General features: G+C 37.4%; 1 protein-coding gene across 6 annotated transcripts in view; it reads left to right on the top strand.

Moving 5' to 3' along the window:
• The window catches only part of LOC103026410 (protein quaking), a 192,855-nt gene that overhangs the window by 88,354 nt on the left and 83,337 nt on the right, over window positions 1-21,164 (top strand). For all 6 annotated transcript variants that reach the window (XR_007439921.1, XM_049481001.1, XM_049481002.1 and 3 more), the window contains exon 3: window positions 11,449-11,565. Coding sequence is in view for 5 of the 6 variants with exons in the window: in XM_049481001.1 (XP_049336958.1) it covers window positions 11,449-11,565 (117 nt within the window). In the remaining variant the exon portion in view is untranslated. The remainder of the gene's footprint in view (window positions 1-11,448; window positions 11,566-21,164) is intronic.

Genomic DNA, 21,164 nt, shown 5'->3' with positions numbered 1-21,164 from the left:
AGTCTTCCAGTAAGCCAAGGCACTATTAGCTAGCAGTTCGTCCCATGAAGCTTGTTTAAACATGGTAAACAAGCAGACTACAGTCCAATATCCTCTACTCTGAGTGTTGAAAGCCTTATAAGCCTCAGCGCTTATAATGCTGTAATTCAGAGGAGTGGCTTTACTGCTCCTTACAACCTGACTGGTAAAATTCATACATAAGGCGTACCAGATTTTAAGGCGCACTGTCGATTTTTGGGAAAATGTAAAGGTTTTTAGTGCTCCGTATATTCTGAAAAATACGGTAAGCAATCGACCACCAACAATAAAATCTGAAAAAAAAACATTATGAATAGTTTATAGCATTTGGTTCAGTAATGCAGAAAAAATGTTTTTTGTTTTTTTGGCTTGTCTGTCTACTGCCTGTGCTTAACTGCAGCATAACTACTGATTGACTCTTTTTTGTAAACTTTATTTGTAAACAGATGCCATGTTTAGAATGAAGAGAACTCAATTTTTTAACCATTGTCTGGTCTCTTTACAATATACAAAGTTTGTGGATAGACACTTCCCTAATATTAATGTGGTGCACAACATTGACAAAATGCTGGATAGTGCTGGGCGATACAGGAAAAATTATATAACATAATATGGAATTTTTTACATCACGATAATGATATATATCATGATATACCACATTTAAGTATGTTTTCAGTTATTCTTTGGAACAATATGACAAAATAATATCATTTATATTTATATTTATATATATATTATTTACATATATATTATATTTATATACTTTTTTCCAACTTTATTTCAAAGTGACATTAAACCAAACTTTCACAAATGAGAATTACTACCTTTTAGTGTGCAATATATATGTATCAAATGAAAACAGATGAGGTAGATGCAGTAGCTAATTTTTTTTCAAAATAACAATGCGTCTCCATTGTTCAGCTCTCATGATGAGTTTAACAACGTAAAGCATGTCGCAAACCGGCGTGTCTGCGCGTGTCCGTCAAATAACGTAAAGTAGCGTCATGTTGCACAACCACATTATGAAGCTTTTTTTGCGAAGATTAATTTATTATCCCTTATATAAACCGAGTTTATGCAAAGTGACCACGCCAATACATTTCATCATAGCCTATTTTATATATTTGCCTGAATAATTGATGAAATTACTGTAGAAACGACAGTCCCCACGATATTTATCGTCATATCGCACAGCACTTATAATTGATATATTTGGCTTTATTTCTGTAGAATGGATGGTAATGGAACCACAGCGTCCATAAGTGCTTCAGTTGTATCGTGCCGTTCCTTTAGACTGCAGACTTTAGCTCCAAACCTTTATCGACCTCACCTGATCCGTCTAATTACTGCTTTCACAAATGTTTGATTAGCTGAATGAAGATTCCCGGGAGGTGATCACTGTTCCATCATGGCTCCTAAGAACCCGGTATGCAATTTATACCCTTTTAAAGAGTGTTCCTCCCTCCCTCACCACTCTGCAGGTCCTAAGACTAGCACTTTCACATTATTATTATTACACAATAGAAGAACAAAGAACAACAGCTCAATCTCATGAACATGCGTGCACAATTTTTCCACGTTTCCATTTTCTCTAAGGCACCTGCTTTACAATTTTCTAGGCAGGATGTTCCCCGCCTCGCCTCGCTGTCTGAGAGCGAGCGGATCTGGAGGTGTGTCACTGTGGGAGATGTATCCTGATGACAGGGTACTGCAAGCGCCGCGTGTCAGTGTAATTTTCCCGTGCCCGTATGCAAGTGAAGCTACTCTTATGAAAATGAAGGCCTCCAAGGGCACCTTGGAAATCTGTCCGTACGAGCCTGGAAAAAAAAAGACGCTCGGCCGGCGTTGATATACTGAACGGCCCTCAATCTCCATCGTGATAGCTAAGCATACATAACCTTTTCCTGCGCTTTTCGCTTTCAGAGCAGGTCGTAATTACTTCTGAATTAAGTCACCAGCTGAAGAAGAGATCATTTTTCCAATAAATGTCTCACTATGACTTTTCTTCCAGAGTGTGTGTTTGAACAGGCATGTGTGTGGGAATGTATGTGTGTGTGTGTGTGTGTGTGTGTGTGTGTGTCTACATGATGTGGATAAGAATGTGCCCTTTGTGCTCTATCTAATGACATGTTCCTAATTTGGCAGCTGACTAACAGCTCAAGCGACTTCATATTAAATACAGAGCACTGTAATACTGGTGGTATCGTTCTATGGTGGATTTAGCTTGTTCTAATCAGAACCTTATTATTTTAGTATATGATTCTTGGGTTTAATTGATAAAGTGTACCAAATACACTTATACAGGTCCACTTTAGTGTCTGAATCAGTTTCTCAGATTTTGCTATTTATAGGTATTTGGTTTGAGTAAAATTAAAAAACATTTTAGTTTTATTCTATAAACTACAGACAACATTTCTCCCAAATTCGAAATACAAATATTGTCATTTAGAGCGTTTATTTGCAGAAAATGAGAAATGGCTGAAATAACAAAAAAGATGCAGAGCTTTCAGACCTCACATAATGCAAAGTTTTAATAGTTCAGAAATCAATATTTGATGGAATAACCCTGGTTTTTAATCACAGTTTTCATGTATCTTGGCATGTTTTCCTGCACCAGTCTTTCACACTGCTTTTGGATAACCTTATGCCACTCCTGGTGCAAAAATACAAGCAGTTTAGCTTGGTTCGATGACTTGTGATCATCCCTCTTCCTCTTGATTATATTCCAGAGGTTTTTAAATTTGGTAAAATCAAAGAAACTCATCATTTTTAAGTGTTGTTTTTTTCAGAGCTGTGTATAGTTACATACACTTAAAATAGTCGGATTGCTGTTTGAAGGAAGCTAAACGTTACCAGGAACAATACCTGATTATATTTTGAACTGATATGGATGGTTGATACTGAAATGTAAAGCATGTTTATGGGATTCAAACCACCACTTAAGCATCCAAACGATCCTTTGTTTTGCCAGTGGTCTATTGCTTTTACCAAAGAACAATTTTTAAGAGTGTAGTTTTGCACTTTATCTTCTTCAGCCCCTCTGTTTAAGACCATCCTCTGATCAATATTGATATAGATTAAAACCTAGAAGTTATTGGACATTCAAAACCTCTGATCTACAGCAGATGATGGTTTCTGCTCTTTATTAAGCTTTCTTTGGACTATATTGAGCTTTGGACTAGAGTGGTATGATGTATGTAGATGGATAATATTAGAACATAATGTGTTATGAATGTCGCTGTAAGTGCTTATGATCTATTACACAGGCTTATTACAGTCATTAAAAGGTATTATGCATGCCATATAGTGTGTTATGAATGCACTTATTATAATACTTTATGAATACAGGGTTCACAGGAAGTGTTACTAAGCTTTTTCGGTAACACTTTCTATGCATGTCATGGCATAAGACTCTATAAACATACTCATAACATGTTATAATGCATTCATAAGGCATTATAAACATGGCTATACATATTTATAAAAATGTATAATTCATCATAGCCATGTTTATTATGCATCATGAACTGTGATTATAATGCATTAATAGCTGTGTTTATAACATGTTATACATCAATACCAAGAAACTCAGTCCAGTGTGCAGACTGTATCATGACTAAAAAAGCTTCCAACTTATAAACACACCCTCAATAATCCTATAAATATATATTTTAACCACTCATAAATTATTCTTGTCTTGAGTATAATATAAGTTATAGTCAATTATAATGTATTATAACAGGTCTTTGTGCGCTCTAAGTAAAGTGCCAGACTTTCATTGTAGGACTAGATTATTAATGATAGAGATGTACTATTTTAATATATATATATATATATATATATATATATATATATATATATATATATATATATATATATATATATATATATATTATAAGCACAGCTTATAATGTATTATGATCACAGGTCATAATGCTTTATAAACATGGCTATAATGGGTTATGTATTTTTATAAATATTTATAGCCATTTTATAATGCCTTATGCATGCATTATAATATGTTATGAATGTGGTTATAGTGTCTAATAAAGATGACATTCATAGAAAGTGTTACCGCTTTTTCTTCTAATGCTCTAACATTACCATTTTTGACATACAAGTGTTAAAACATGGCAGTAATAATAGGAATTCTGCATAACAGAAACAAGAGTTGTATTAGACAGGTATTAGCCACTTGCCTGATGTACTAACAGCATGGCTCACTCTCACACACATATACACACATATTCTTACACACACACACTCTCTCTCTCACACACATACACACATTACTTCCTCCCTGAGGACTTGTGCGCATGCATACAAATGTCATGCTTGCACCGTTGCTTTTGTGCCTGGGAGCACGATTTAATTGCTTCTTTTCATTCATATCCGCAAGTGCTCTCGGACAGGCATGAAGTATGCAACAGGGAGAAAAATCACACTGTTATCAAGCACACACACACACACACACTCACTCACTCTCGCACACACTCTTTCACAAACTTAACAGTGTCCGCAGTCTATGTTTTACAAGCAGTCGATTATGCACGGAGTCGCTCGTGTGAAAACAACATTGCGTCTGAATACCAAATACATTGATAAATCAGGCCTTGGAGTATTATTGATTAGAACAGGGGAGTTCGGGTCTTTTTTTTTTCTTTTTTTTTCCTGCAAAATGGGATTTTTGTGGCAGGCAGAGGCGCGTGCACACTGCCTCACCTCCAAAATCAAACCTTTGTTAGATGTCATATTGACTGCGTGGCTTTGATGAATGGAATTCCTTGTGGGAGGAGTGGGGGAGGGGGGAGAGAGGGGTCTGGATTTAAAGGATGTGATTCAAATTAAGCCCAAGACGTGAGAGTAAACATAGACAGGCTTTTGTGCTCTTCACAGGCCCGGCGAAGCGTTAAGACCGCGGGGAGAAGCCGCCGGTTCGTCTCGTCTGGAAGTGGCGGAATGCGCGGCGTCCTCGGTGTCATATTAACACTGATTATCGACTCATTACGGGAGGTTTCTCCGAGATGCAGAATTTGTTTTCCTCAGCCTTTAATCACCCACGCCTGTTGTAAAGCACCTGGGCTGTTACCTAAACACTAAACATCACAAGCAGACTCACAGGAAAGCAATCAGAGGCCTTTTTATCTCTTAACTCACTCAGATCTGGCTTTGACTTTGTTTTAAGGCTTGTCGGTCTGCTCCGTCTGGCTGCCCTCGTGCTGGACGGGCCCTGATCTTTTGACTGACAGGCTTCAGGTCAGCGCTGATAGCCGATCGATCGGGCGAACGATCGGCGGCTCTTATCTTGTCACGCCGGGCCCCGGAGCAGGCCGGGGCCGCACTCCGCGCTATTGACACCCGTTCACCACACATCGAGCGCCATTGTCAGAGGCTGGCCTGATGAGGCTATGAGATAACGCTTAGACAGCCCTGCTCAAACAAGCTGCCTCGCGGGATTCTCCTTCTCCACCGCTCTCACTCTCCTTCTCCTCACCCTGATTCTCTATCCTGTTCCTGAACCAGACTAGTTATACAATATTAATTATTCTATACCTACTGCACATTATTTAGCATTATTCAGTGTCTATGAATATACAGGGGTTGGACAATGAAACTGAAACACCTGGTTTTAGACCACAATAATTTATTGTCCCGACAGACAGTTCTGGTGGAAACAGGACAGTTGAGGTGCACATTGAATTCTGTCGTGATTTGGGCAGCCGTGTTTTTATGTTTTTTTGGATACAATCCAGGTTAGCACCCGAACATCCCCTTCAGACAGCTTCCTCTTACAGCGTCCACAGTTAATCCTATTGGATGTGGTTTGTTGTTCTTGGTGGTATGCTACCCTGGAGACCGTGGTTCTTGATACATCACAAAGACTTGCTGTCTTGGTCACAGATGCGCCAGCAAGACGTGCACCAACAATTTGTCCTCTTTTGAACTCTGGTATGTTGCCCATAATGTTGTGTGCATTGCAATATTTTGAGCAGAACTGTGCTCTTACCCTGCTAATTGAGCCTTCACACTCTGCTCTTACTGGTGCAATGTGCAATTAATGAAGATTGGCCACCAGGCTGCTCCAATTTAGCCATGAAACCTCCCACACTAAAATGACAGGTGTTCCAGTTTTATTGTCCAACCTCTGTACATCTGATTATATTACATTGTTATAAGTGTAAGAAACTGGGGTGCGTTTCCCCAAAAAAACAAATTATCTTAACGAGCAAAGAACACAAATTTTCCACCTGTATACCAAAAGACTTTTTACCTCCAAAGTTTGTGAACAAGTGTTAAGTACTTCTTTGTTGATGAATACTAGATAAGTATTTAAATAACTGCTCTTAATATACATATATACATACAAATTGCATTTGAAGCTTATAACGATCTAGAAAAAAATAATTGCTTCACGTAAATAAAATAATTTAAAGCAAAGCTGGACAATTTATGGACCTTTGATACCTAAATTACTTTTTCTGAAAACATACATACAAAACATAACATAACATAATATGTATATATATGTGTAATTTTTTAATTATGCTAATATAAATAACAATATCTAAAAGTATGGTATTTATACGATCAAACTATTGGAAATGTTTTGGTGCTTTATGGTATTAATTCCAAAAAATAGGTGGTTTAATGTGTCAATAACAAATTAAAATGACCATTCTGATGTTAAACCAAGGATTAAAATATAACACTACTAAAATATAAGACGACTCAACTAAGTGACTTTGCAGGGCCACATAGCACATACTGTAAAACAAGCAGTAGATTTTATTTTTTTTTGGTGTTGAATGTAATATATGTGAATTACAGCTAATTTATGTTTAGCTGTAAGTTTTTTAGGTGGAACTAATTGTAGGTCAGGTTACTCTTAGAATATGAAAGAGATTAATCACTACGTAATTTACAAAGGTTTATGAGAAACGCTCGTAAATGTAAGAACGTTTGAGATTACCTAGTTCTTAACCCTAAGAACGTTTTGGGAAATGCACCCCTGAAGTGCATATTTTTGTTCTAATTATTGCAATACTAATATATTTTTGAGCATTCTTTTATTTCTCTTAAATTACATTTTTAAGGGTTCTTACTCTGTATTCAGGTTACACTGCTACTTACTGTAGTTACTATGTAACAGTAATTGCACAGTTTTACATGAATTAAAGTTAATTACATCAGTATGTTCCGTTTACATTGAGTGTACATCAGAATCAACAGGTTGTAAGTTACACACTGTTAAGTACCACAAATACAGTGCAAGTACACTTTACCATATTGCATTGACCCTCTCAATTCCATTAACATGGATATTTAAAAATGGATTCAACTGATAGGAGCAAATAAAGTTTTATTTAAAGTTTTTGTTTTAATACTATTTACTAATTACAGTACAGGAGGTTAATAAAAATGAACCAAACAATCTCACAATTAAGAGCAGGGAGGGTAAATTACACTTTTTATTCAGTTTAATCAAGTGCTAGACTGATTTCTATGAAGCTGAATAAGTTATTGTGAATAGTGTTATTAATTCAATAAAAAAGCAATACTGAATAATGTTTAGGCTGCCAAGAAAGCCAGCTCTATTTCTGGCCTCATGAACCTGTGAGCTTGTGTAACAGCATTTCTGTTCAAGTGGTTTTGGACGGAAACATCTCTGGGAAAAATGATTAGTTTTGTTTTGTTTTACTGTTGCCAACATGGAGCAAATATATTTACAATTAATGCAAACAAAACATAGAAAGATCAAAGTATCAGCATTAAATGAGCAATATTTGTACCCAGAAAGAATTATAAGATGTATGTACTAATTTTTTTTTTTAGATGAGAGTAATTAAAGCATTAAAAAGAGACTACAGTTTGTATGTGTTGCTGCTATATGAATAAAAAATTACCAATTTTTACATGTTTGAGCTTTTTATATTAACATGCCAAAGACTCAGAAAATCTAGGTTTCCCATTGGAGAAATGTAATTGTTTTAACAAAATGCTTTAAGCATTTAACATGTGTAACATATATAAGATTAAATTATGCTAAACTGAAAAAATACTGAAAGAATCACTTTGTTTCAGTGAAAAGTTTATATAATGTAATATTCTGGACTGATTTGTTTGTGGTGGTTTTTTAGGTGATTCATTGTGTGTTTAATATCTCACAATAGAGTGTGACTTACACACATGGTACTTCAACAATATACAGCTCTGGAAAAAAATGAAGGGCAATTTCAGGTTCTGAATCAGTTTGCTATTTATAGGTATATGTTTGATTAAAATTAACATTGTTATTTTATTCTATAAACTACAGACAACATTTCTCCCAAATTCCAAATACAAATATTGTCATTTTGGGCATTTATTTGCAGAAAATGAGAAATGGCTGAAATAAAAAAGAGATGTAGAACTTTCAGACCCTAAATAATGCAAAGAAAACAAGTTCATGGTTTAAAAAGTTTAAAAAATATATATTTGGTGCAGTAACACTGGTTTTTGAATCACAGTTTTCATGCATTTTGGCATGTTCTCCTCCACCAGTCTTACACACTGCTTTTGGAGAACTTTATGCCTTTACTCCTGGTGCAAAAATTCAAGCAGTTCAGCTTGGTTTGATGGCTTGTGATCCATCATCCATCTTCATCTTGATCATATTTCAGAGGTTTTTAATTTCGTAAAATCAAAGAAACTCATCATTTGCTCTCTTATTTTTTTCCAGAGCTGTATATATTTTTAGTCGTAATTTAGAAACAAATACATTCGTTTACCAGACCATAATTTAATCGAAAACCTTTGTCATTGTATATGCCAGGTGCGCTGCTATAAAACAGTGATAAAAACAAAGAATCAGGATTGGATTACGTTAAAGTGGCCAATTGACGATCCTTAAAAATATGGCTGGGTTGTTCTTAATCCACATCCACTGGATTTATTATATCAAATTGGAACATCTCTACAAAATTTGCTTCTGCATTAGTTTTCTTTCCCAAAACAAGACCATCAGAGAGACATGCAGCATTCTATTAGCAGTCAGGCACGCTCGAAGGAGCGCTTTTAGTTGTTTCTCTCAGCTTGATTACTGCATCTGCCTTATGGGGATTTTTACTGCAGCTTGAGTTCAGAATAACCCCCTTCCTCATTAATTACCATTGAGTTCCCTTGGAAAAGTGCATGAGGGAAAAAGAAGCTCTCATATTGTGCCTTGTATTGTAGGGTATTAGGAATACCCATCCAAAATTTCGGGACAGATTTACACACATACACAGACATATATTTTATTGACATGTACCGTATTTTTGGCACTAAAAGGTTCACTTAAAATGCTTTAATTTTCCCAAAAATTGTCAGTGCACCTTATAATCCGAAGTGCCTTATGTATGAATTTTATCAGTCAGGTTGTAAGGAGCAGTAAAGCCAGTCCACTGAAGTACAGCGTTGTACAGGACTTTTAGTTTAGCTCTCCAGCAATGAGACTGCTAAGCACTATCTCTTTTGTCATTCAGAGGTGAATATTATCTCCCTGTAGTCTGCTGCTTACCCCGGCTAGAACTGCTGAAGCAGTATTAGCATTAGCCGCTAACCTCTAGCTCATTAGCCGTACAGAGATGACTATATCGAACTGTAGTCTGCGTGTTTACTGTGTTAAAACAAGCTACGCGGGACGAACCGCTAGCTAATATTGCCCTGGCTTACCGAACACTCAGGTTTACTCAGTGTAGCGCTGTCGAGCGTCACTAGCCGCTAACCTCGAGCGCTAGCAGTTAGCTGCTAATGCTAGAACCTTAGTGCAAATCTGAAAATCTAAGCTTTACTACAATTATGGTAAAAAAAAAACGAAAAGCCCTTTTCCCACCCAAATAAACAGTCTTCAGGAGATAATTCTGTGTAGATTAACATCCAGCGCTCGCTTAACTTTAAAAGAAAATGTTTTTTTAAGAATTACAGTTCTGTTTACTTAACTTAGCTTAGCTTTACAGGTCTTGTCACCCAGGAAAACATGGCGAGACCCCTGTTCCTTACTAGTGTGGCATAATGCACCTTATAATCTGGTGTTCCTTCTAGTGCAAAAAATACAGTACATTTAAAGTTTGACATATATATATGCAAAAAGTTATAAAAATTAAACGTTTGGTTACTTCAGTAGTGCAATTATAATCATGACTTTACTCTAGTCATACCTTTAGATAGCTAGATAGCTACATCAGTAGTGCAATTTTAGTCATACATTTACCTTAGTAGTGCTACACAAATCATATTACATGTGACTTAGTAGTGATATTAACACAGAGAATATAAGAGTGACAATAACACAGAGAAAGACAGACAGGCTAACTTAGCTCATCAAGCTAATGCTATGATCCTAGCCCTGTAGATCTTTTATCTTTCATATGAGTTCAGAATAAACTCTTCCTTATTAATTACCACTCAGTTACTTTCGAAAAGTGCATGTGGGGAAAAGAGCTCCTAAATTGTGTCTTATACATACTTGGCAGCAGTTTGTGTTTCTATTTGTGTATGAACAACAGTAACCTCTCAAATGAATTTTTTTTATGTTAAATATTACAGTATATTGGCTGGGCTAAGCGCTGCCACAATGATCAGGTGACTGCTGGTTCGAATCCTGGTCATGCAGCTTGCCATCAGCTGCCGTAGCCCTGAGAGAGCACACTTGCCCTTGCTCTCTTTGGGTGGGTAGATGGCACTCTCTTGCCACATCACTCAAAAGGTGGTGATGTCGATCAGCACAAGGCGTCTGTGAGCTGGTGTATCAGAACCGAGTCGCTGTGCTTTCCTCTGAGTGCACTGTGATGCTACTCTGCAAAACTGTATCAGCAGCAGTTAATAAAGAGGCGGTGGCTCATTTCAAATGTGTTAGAGGAGGCATGTGCAAGTTTTTACCCTCCTTGTGTTGTGGCATTACTAGTGATGGGGGTATACAGCTGACTAGCAGCTGAATAGCTAAATTGGAGAGAAAAAAATGGGAGAAAAAAAATTTAAATACAGAAAATTAGGAATAAATCTTAAGAGAAAAAAAGTGTGTGATAGTGATTGAAGGCTTAGAATCTGTTTTTCAGGGTTTTTTAAGTAAGCTATAATTGCAGATTAATATCAGACACTACATCCAGACACTAAGCTTTCTCCTCTTTCAGCAGGTGTTTTTTGTAAGCGCGTAAAGCTATGTATAGACAAGGCCTTACACTGTTCGGGAAAGCAGTTTTGCATACTGCCTTTCATCAAGGTCAGCATGATGAAGTAGTGTGCACTGCACTGTGTAATTTTATTGCGCTGGGTTTTTGTGTATTATAAAAAGTTTTCATCTCATGCTTTTAATCTATTGAATCTAATACGGTAGATGTGTAGTGTATATTAACATGGTGTCTATGCCAAAGACTAAATGTTGTGTGTGTGTGTGTGTGTTTTGTGTCACAGTTTAATTTTGTGGGCCGGATCCTGGGTCCGCGGGGGCTCACCGCCAAGCAGCTGGAGGCTGAGACAGGATGCAAGATCATGGTGAGAGGCAAAGGTTCAATGAGAGACAAGAAAAAGGTAAGTCTCTTAAACACACACTTTCGCAACCTCAAACACTCCCACACACATCCATACACATATATACAGTACCAGACAAAGGTCTGGACACACCTTCCCATTCAAAGTTTACATTTTTTTCTACATTATAAGCCAATACTGAATCATCCAGGTTATAAAGGAACACATAAGGAATCATGTAGTCTTCTCTGTGCTGGCACCAAGGTGGTGGAATGAACTTCCACTGGATGTCAGAACAGCAGAGTCACTCACGGTCTTCAAACGTCGACTGAAGACACATCTTTTCAAAGAGTTCCTAAACTAATAATAAAAAAAAAAAAAGGTTCCTAGGGTTCTTAACATGATTAAGCTCTGTGTATCTCTTGATCATAGTCTACAAACTAGCTTTGGATATCTTAAGTAACTTTGAAGCACTGTTGTAAGTCGCTCTGGATAAGGGCGTCTGCTAAATACCATAAATGCAAATGTAAATGTAGTGACTTAAAAATGTTTAAAAAACTAAAATACGTATCTGGGGTGCTGTTAACTTGTGGTTTCTGAGGCTGGTAACTCTGATGAACTTATCCTGTGCAACAGAGGTAACCCTTGGTCTTCCTTTCCTGAGGTGGCCCTGATGAGAGCCAGTTTTATCATAACATTTTTGATAGCCCTTGCAAGGACACTTTTTTATTTTTTTATTTCACCAACTCTACCTCTTCACAACTTTACAACTGATGCTTTTAAACACATTAAGAGACAAAAAAATCAAGTAATTAACTCTTGATAGTTTCAGCACAGCTGTTAACTGAAAGCCAATTCAGATGACTCTACCTTATAAAGAAAATCCAGCCAAGATGTACAAAGCTGTCGTCTAAGCAAGAGGCGCTACTTTGAAGAATTTAAAATATAAATTATATTCTGGTTTCCATATGTTTTTCTTCATAGCTTGGATAACTTAAGTATTAATCTACAATGCAGAACATTTTAAAATAATGGAAAACAACTGAATTCAAGGTGTTCAAACTTTTGACTAGTACTGTATATATTGCTGTATATACAGCTATGCTTTTTATTTTATATAAATCAAACATATATATTGAATCATTTTTAACATCCCAGAAGACAAAGACAATACAACACACAATACAGTTGTGTCAATAGTGCAATTCTAATCATGAATTTACTTCAGCCATGCTATTCTAATCATAAATTTAGCTTGCTAGCTACCCCAGTAGTGCAATTTTAATCATACATTTACCTTAGTAGTGCTACTCTAATCATACATTTAACGTATTAATGATATTTAAGTCACATGTTGTGACGCCAGGTAGTGAGGAGTGACTAAATACAGTTAAAAATACAGACAGGTTTATTAGCAGGATGGCTAACAGACACTGCTAACAGAATAGCCAGGCAAACAGTGATCTCACAGATGACAGAAAACGTAGTCAAAAATACAGTCCGAGTTCGTAACCGAGAAGCAGTCCAACCATACATTAAATCTAGAAAGGGCAAAACAAAAGACAGAAACCGATAATCCAAAAACAGGGTCGTAACGAGAAGGCAAAAACAATTTACAGGAAAACGCTTAGTATGTAACATAAGTTAGCAATACCTCGCGGTGTTTGTTTACAAACTGCTGCCTTAAATACCGGAGCCAGATAGAGATGAACCGGAACTAACTCAGAACACGGGAGAATCAGAGCGTCGGAGTGTAATGCGATTGGGTGAAGACAAACGGGTGCTGTTGACGTCATAATCAGAGGGATTCTGGGAAATGGAGTCCGACAGTGTAGAAGGAGACTGAGGCGGCGTGACACATGTTAGTGAAATGAAATGCACACAGAGAAAGACAGCCTGTCCTTTAGTAAACAAACAGATGCTAAAGCTAACGTAGCTCAGCTAGCTCATATTATTATCTTAACCCTGTACATCTCCTATCTTTCGTCTGGAAAACAGCTGTGTAGGAAACTGAATAAATTGATACCAATTGTTACAAGTGATTCTGAATGATTTATAGCATTAAATGTATGTATAGATTTCATGAAAATGAAATGAAACTTGCCACTTCTCTGTTCTTTCTGCGAGAGTGTGGACCTGCTGCCACTGCTAAAAAACGTCCTAACATTATATTAAACACTGCGATATGACTTAAATAAACGAGTCATTGCTCTGTATACATTATCTTGTCTTTTTATATGCAAACATGCATTCACTGTATTCACTCATCAGTCTGTGCACATAATACATGGAAATTAAACAGCAAAAACAGACTTTCTGGTTTACATTTCTTTATTGTGGATTGTGAAATGAGGCACAGCGCTGCCTTATATGATAGGTGACACTGACATAATGTCTATTTTCCCATAAAAAATGAGGAAAAACTTCAGAAAAAAATTTAGAGACTGTTTTTCTACTAAAGCTACTCTGTAACTTTCTGTAACTCTGTGAAATTACAGAGATAGGTCACCGAGTGCTGAGGGGCATAGTGCATAAAAGTGGCCACAGTGAAGCCACCTCAGTCTCAGAGTCTCTCTGCTGACTTAAACACTGCAGCGCTCCAAATCTGCCGCTGGAGCTGTGAAAGGTGGAGAACAGTGCTATATTAATGCCTATAGATTAGAAATAAATGTCATAAAGACTATGAAAATATAATGTGTAATTGTCCCAATTCCTTTTCATATTGTGCAGATGGCTGTGTTCATCATGTGCGTCCATGTAATCTGGATTTACACTTTAAAGCACAGATTTGCATATACAGCTCTGGAAAAAAATAAGAGACCACTTAAAAATGATGAGTTTCTTTGATTTTACCAAATTAAAAACCTCTGGAATATAATCAAGAGGAAGATGGATGATCACAAGCCATCAAACCAAGCTGAACTGCTTGAATTCTTGCACCAGGAGTAAAGGCATAAAGTTATCCAAAAGCATTGTGTAAGACTGGTGGAGGAGAACATGCCAAGATGCTTGAAAACTGTGATTAAAAACCAGGTTTATTCCACCAAAAATTACAGTTTTTGTCTGAATGTAAAAGCAAAATGTAAAAATCAGTACTGATGCTGTTAAAAAGTTATATTATCTTTTAATTATGCCTTTTTTAATACAGTCAGAAGCCACCAGTTATAGAAATGCAGATCCTGTGAAGTCCTGTGAATACACCCTATTTATCTGAGCCATTACTGCAATATAAAAGCAACTCAAATAATGAATTCAATAGGAGACAGGGCGCCCCCACTGTTTTAATGGGCAGTAAAGGTGCATCCACGTGTGTTAGTGATGTGCAGGTGTGTAGCAGTGTGTGTCCAGTCTGGTCCAGTCTGTGCTGGGCTATTTGCGGGCCCAGCTGAAACGTTCAGCCTTCCTGACGGCAGGGAATAACAAGCCCTCCCCAAACTGCAGTTTTGCTCCTGAGAGCTTTGGGCAGGTGTTCAAACATTGTCCTTGGCCTCAGATTGCATGGGGCCTGGCTCCAGTGGCCCCGCCAGGGCTGCAGTCACAGTCAAAGCCAGAGGCTGAGCAGTGCACGCTGGGTCTCTATCTCTCCGGTCAGCGGGGGTTATGGGAGGGTCTGGGGCTAAGGGTTATATCCATAGTCCATTACAAGAGTCTATGAACACTTGTATAAACATACGCACTCTGTCTTTCGTAAGCGAGGAGACGTACGTACCTCAGTGTTTGCTTGTTTGCGTGATGAAAGCATTCATTTGAGCAGTACTGGTCATGTTTGGACACTAAACTGAATGAATGTATTGGTAAGAAAATAGTTTCTGGGACAGTAAAACTCAAAATATCACATTTAGAACTTTTTTTTTACCTCAATAAATAGTTCTCAGCAGGCAACAGGCGTTCAGTGTATGAAGAACCTCTTCTAGCTTTTGGAAAAGCATTCCAAGTGGGTTTCTTTTGAAGCTCCATGAGATAAAGGGACAAGTTTTTAAGACAAAGGGCCCTATCATACATCCTGTGCACCCGGTCAACAGTCTATTTTCAGGTCTTGGGCCCTTGCTGATAAAATATCGTTGGAGTTTAGAAATAAATCTAGACTGATGGGCATAGTGGTATGGTCGTGAGGTGTGTTTTTAGGTAAATGTCTTGGTGGCTGGAAATGCCACTGCGGATGCGCCACTGATTGATTAAAACCCTGACAAGAGTCAACAGTTAAGATCCCAACGCACCAAAGTCAAAGCACACCTGACTTCTAAAGGGAACGAAAAACTGGCACACTAGCCTTATTCAAACAGGATTCATTTTTCAGGGGGTCCTGGGGTAATTTTCTCTTTCTGTGATATATTTCCGTCCGGAGCAACCATATACATGTTTTTTACAGACGTCCTCTGAGAAAATTATAGGCTGAATAGTTTTGTCTCCTCGCGTTTAATAAAATAGTTATTTGTCCACTGCCACGCAACTTAAATATGCTTCCATGGAGATCCAGCGGCCAGGAGGTAGCGTAAGCCTTCAGGAGCGAGTGCAGGTAGGAAGGAGCCTGTTCTGTCATCACCTTGTAGGCGATTGTAAGTTTTGAATTTGATGCGAGCATTAACTGGTAGCCAATGGAGCTCAATGAGCAGCGGGGTGACATGTGCCCGTCTTGGCTGGTTGAAGACCAGACGTGCTGCTGCGTTCTGGATCATCTGGAGTGGTTTTACTACACAGGCCGGGAGGCCAGTTAGCAGGGCATTGCAGTAGTCGAGGCGTGAGATGACGACCGCTTGCACCAGGAGTTGGGTGGCCTGTTGCGTCAGGAACGGTCTAATTTTTCGGATGTTATAGAGCGCAAAGCGGCAGGATCGAGCTACTGAGGCCACATGGTGCGTGAAGGAGAGTTGGTCATCAACCAGAACACCCAGGTTCCTAGCAACCTTTGTCGGTGAGAGAGAGAGAGAGTCGATACTTATAGAGAATTTGTGTTGAAAAGATGGTTTTGCTGGTATAACCAGAAGTTCAGTCTTTGAGAGATTTAATTGAAGGTGATGCTCCCTCATCCATGAGGATATGTCAGAGAGACACTGCGAAATCCGTGCAGAGATTGAGTGATCTTCAGGTGAGAACGACAGGTATAGCTGGGTGTCATCAGCAAAGCAATGGTAGGAAAATCCGTGTGAGCGGATAACTATCAGGCACCCACTATCAGGCCAAGCTCAAACTCTGATAAAGCATGTAGCCTGCCATGAGCATGGTGGTAATTGTTCAGCCTCAGTCACAAGATAAACCCTTACAACTTATACAGATGAAAGCATTCCCAACTTATCTTTGAAGAAACACTTCCTGGTCTATTTAAATACTGCTATCTCTTTACATGTGGCATTTTAGTGTAATAGAATGTCATATAAAGCATGTATTGAGTAGTTTATTTATCCAGTAAGTATGTCATTTTTATAAGGGTCCAAAATGCTTAGATGTGTTTAAACATCCCGCTATTATACATCAGAATAAAACATGCTGATTTTTCTTATGTGGCGATCATTAGGAAGCATATAGACTACAAACCTGTTAGCATAGCTAATTTCATTAGTTTTATAAGTTTATGAGGTTATAAATGTTAACAAAATTGCACATCCTCACATTTTTTTAAAGATGACAGCAGTGCATAAATCAAGTAGCCACTCCCATCTCAGCAATTTATGACAAGATATTATATCCCATGCGGATTAGTCATGAATTTTCCACACACCCTGTACTAAAGTTACGTTACTCCACCTCCCCATGTAAAACTAATCTCATCTGAATAAGGCGTAGGACACCTTTGACTTACATGTTTGCCAACAGACCCTTTATAAGAAATGGGAAGTTTCTTTGTACAGCACTTTGTCCTTCAATTTAACTTATGAATTCAGTGAGTGACATAATCATACTGAACATTCTGGATATGTTTGTGAAAGTTAGATCATTGTGAAAGTTAGACCTTATTTTAAAAAGAATCTTGACTTTTGAACATTTGTTTCAATTTATTTAATATATTTAATATTTATATTTCATATGCAGTTAAAACATTATTGTTGACATATTCAGCTCCAGAAAAAATAGAGATTACCTACAAATCCCTGATTTTACTATTGCTATTGTTTTATAAACTACTGACATTAATCTTTCCCAAATTTCACATAAAACAAATATTAGATGTCATATTGTCACATACAGCATATTGTCATTTATAGCATTTACTTTGTCTGTTTATTACCTGAACCCCATTGAAATATTAGATGGGTGGTCACAAGCCAACAAACCAAGCTGATCTGCTTGCACAAGTAGTGGCATAAGATCATCTAAAAGCAGTGTGTAAGACTGGAGGAGAGCATGCCAAGACACATGAAACTGTGATTTAAAATCCTGGCTGTTTTAGCAAATATTTAGTATTGTTTTTGAAGTTCATGAACATGAACTTGTTTTCTTTGCATTATTTGAGGTCCATTTCTCATTTTCTGCAAATAAATGCTCTGCAATATTTATGTGGAATTTGGGAGAAATGTTGTCTGTATTTTATAGAATAAAACAAAAATATTAATTTTACTCAGACATATACTTATAAATAGCAAAATAAGAGAAACTAATTATTTTAAAGTGAAGATTTTAACCTTAAAAATATTTATAGATGAGGTTAAAAAAAAACATTAATGTGCTAAAAAAATATATACATTTTAAAGAGCTGCTATTCATTCAGTCAATTTAACTGATTAAATTATTTTAAATAAATATAAAAATCTGGGTTCTGGGCTCATATGCATCAATATGTTATGAATTATGCTACTTGCATTACTCATATGCCTTCAGGAGAACAATATCAATTCTGTTCTGCTGCGTTTCAGTTCATTTTCTCTGTATAGATTATCCGTGCTTGTCCTTGTTTCTCATTTGTGTAAGCGTTTGCCACCTGCGACAGCTGACTGTGTAACTGTGGAACTCAGCGAGTGGTCTGTGGAAGCATCTAATCATTCTAATATGAAACTGATGGATAAAGACCCCGTGCTGCAGGATAGGATAGTCATTCTATACACAGCTGTTTATCATCAGCAGAACTGACTGGATGCTCAGAGTAAGGGCAAGCCTTTAAAATGATGTTTGCTTTGATTAGACAGGGATTTTTTTTTATATGGAACAGATTGCCGGGTCGTCTCTCACTGTTTGGTGTAATGCACTCTTAAAAATAAAGGTGATAAAGAAGCATGTTTGTTAAAGACTTGTGGGTGTGAAGAACCGTTTTAAGGTCTTAATTGATTTTCACACACATCTCATTACATTCTTATTGGTTCTTTTTTCAATAGCATTGCTGAAAGCAATGATTTTTTTTTTTTTTTAAGTAAGTAATGGGTAAAAACACCACCTTCCCTGTAGCAAGCATATCACGTTAAAAGTCGGGACAATGTGTAAAATGTGAATAAAAAAAAAACTGAGAAAGTCAGACATTTCACCATTTTACTAGTTTATAAAAAAGGTTATCATTAAGAACTTGATAGTAGCACCACATCTCAAAACAAAAATGAAACTGGGCAACAAAAGACTCGAAAAAGTAAGTGAGACTAGGGCTGCACGATTTGGGCAAAAAATGTAATTGTGATTTTTCCACAGAATTGCAATTGTGATTTAAATTGGGATTATTTTTTTCTATTAAATCCTAAACCTGTTATAGTGGTTAACATAACTCTCTCTCCCTCTCTCTCTCTCTCTCTCTCTCTCTCTCTCTCTCTCTATATATATATATATATATATATATATATATATATATATATATATATATATATATATATATATGCAAGAGACCACTTCAGTGATGAAACGATGCAGAGGTTTCAGACCTCAAATAATGCAGAAACAAGTTCATATTCATAAACTTTTAAGAGTTCAGAAATCAATATTTGGTGGAATAACCCTGGTTTTTAATCACAGTTTTTATGCATCTTGGCATGTTCTCCTCCATCAGTCTTACACACTGCTTTTGGATAATATATGCCACTCCTTAAAAAGAAAAAAAATCAAGCAGTTCAGCTTGGTTTGATGACTTGTGATCATTCATCTTCCTCTTGATTATATTTCAGAGGTTTTTAATTTGGTAAAATAAATGGTCTTTTATTTTTTTCCAGAGCTGTATATATATATATATATATATATATATATATAGAGAGAGAGAGAGAGAGAGAGAGAGAGAGAGAGAGAGATTTTAATTGAAAAATGCACAACTCAGGTGCGCCACTGACTGAGTTAAACCCTGACAGCAGTCAGCCGCTCATTCCTATCTTAGCCACGCAGGAGCGTCGTGCTCTTTGCGCGCCCTCAGCATGTGTACACTTTCGCTCTTTACAAACACATATGGACACAAATCCAGCTTTTCCATCAACAATAAAAAGAATAAAAAGAAATAAAATAACATTGCTGTTCCTTTAAATTACCTGCTGGTGCACTTTCACAGTGTGAACACACAGGTCAGTAAAAGCCCTGGGCTGTTTAGATATTAACATGCCAAAGTCAGAGCAAAGCTGGCTCTTAAAGCTAACGACAGCTGGTTATCACACTGATTGGTTTATTTCACGTTACCGCCAAAACACACTCACGATTAATTAAGAGCATAAGTACATGCCTTTTGCACGTATCGAGTCGCATAAGGCGCATTTTTGACACGCCCTAAATCCAGCTGCATAATGCGTGTAAGTGTAAACAGGTGTATCTTGCTTTAGTTGGAGTGCAGAAGCATGAAGTGTTTTTCACACTCTCTCTCTTCATGCGTACGTGAGTTTACATGCAGTCTGGTTCTAAGAAAGAGGTGAATTTGTGTTTTCTTCAGCAGGGTCGGCCGTGTGTTTGTACAAGTGACTGTAGCAGAGAGTTATCAGAGGGTGCTGAGGGAGAGAGAGAGGGGAAAATAAAACAAGTGCTCTGTGAAAAGTACTCCCACATCTGGATCAGTTCTGTATCCTGTTGGAACACAGCTGGTCACCAGCGTATCATATCTCAGCTCTGTGTGTGTGTGTGTCCGCGTGTGTGTTTACGCGGATCTGTGAGTCCATGTGTGCGTGCGTATTTGGACAGTCCATCTGACATTGATGGGGTCATCTGAAGCCTCTGTGCCTCTGTGTAGTGCAAACATTCACTCACATACGTAACACTCTTCTGTATCGGACACTGTTTTTGAGGAGAGTTGTAGCAAAATGGTGGACATTTTGAGTAATTCTGTAGTCAAGCATCGCTATCAGTTAAGTTATTAATTACATATAATTAACACATTTAAAAAATAAATAGATTTGAGTCAGCTCCGAGTGATCCAGCAGTCTAAAGCGCTGCCACTATGATCAGGAGATAGCAGGTTCGAATCCTGTTCATGTAGCGTGCCATCAGCTGCCGGAGCCCTGAAAGAGCACAATTGGCCTTGCTCTCTCTTCGTAGGGTAGATGGTAGCTCATTCCCCTCATCACTCCAAAGGGTGATGCAGCACAAGGCATCTGTGAGCTGATGTATCGAAACCAAGTCTCTGCTCTTTCCTCACATGCCTCAGGTCTGATTTGCTAATCAAGATTTCAGACTTAGGCAAAAACAATCTGAGCCTTTTCAACACTTTGGATTATGTTATGTTTACTTTAAATTGCTTAAAAAATTCTAATAATACTACTTGCCATTAAACTTTAAAA

This window comes from Astyanax mexicanus, chromosome 7, assembly GCF_023375975.1.
Source record: "Astyanax mexicanus isolate ESR-SI-001 chromosome 7, AstMex3_surface, whole genome shotgun sequence".
Classification (NCBI taxonomy): Eukaryota; Metazoa; Chordata; class Actinopteri; order Characiformes; family Acestrorhamphidae; genus Astyanax; species Astyanax mexicanus.
Note: the sequence above shows the minus strand (reverse complement) of the source record. Positions and strands in the feature narration are given on the sequence as shown.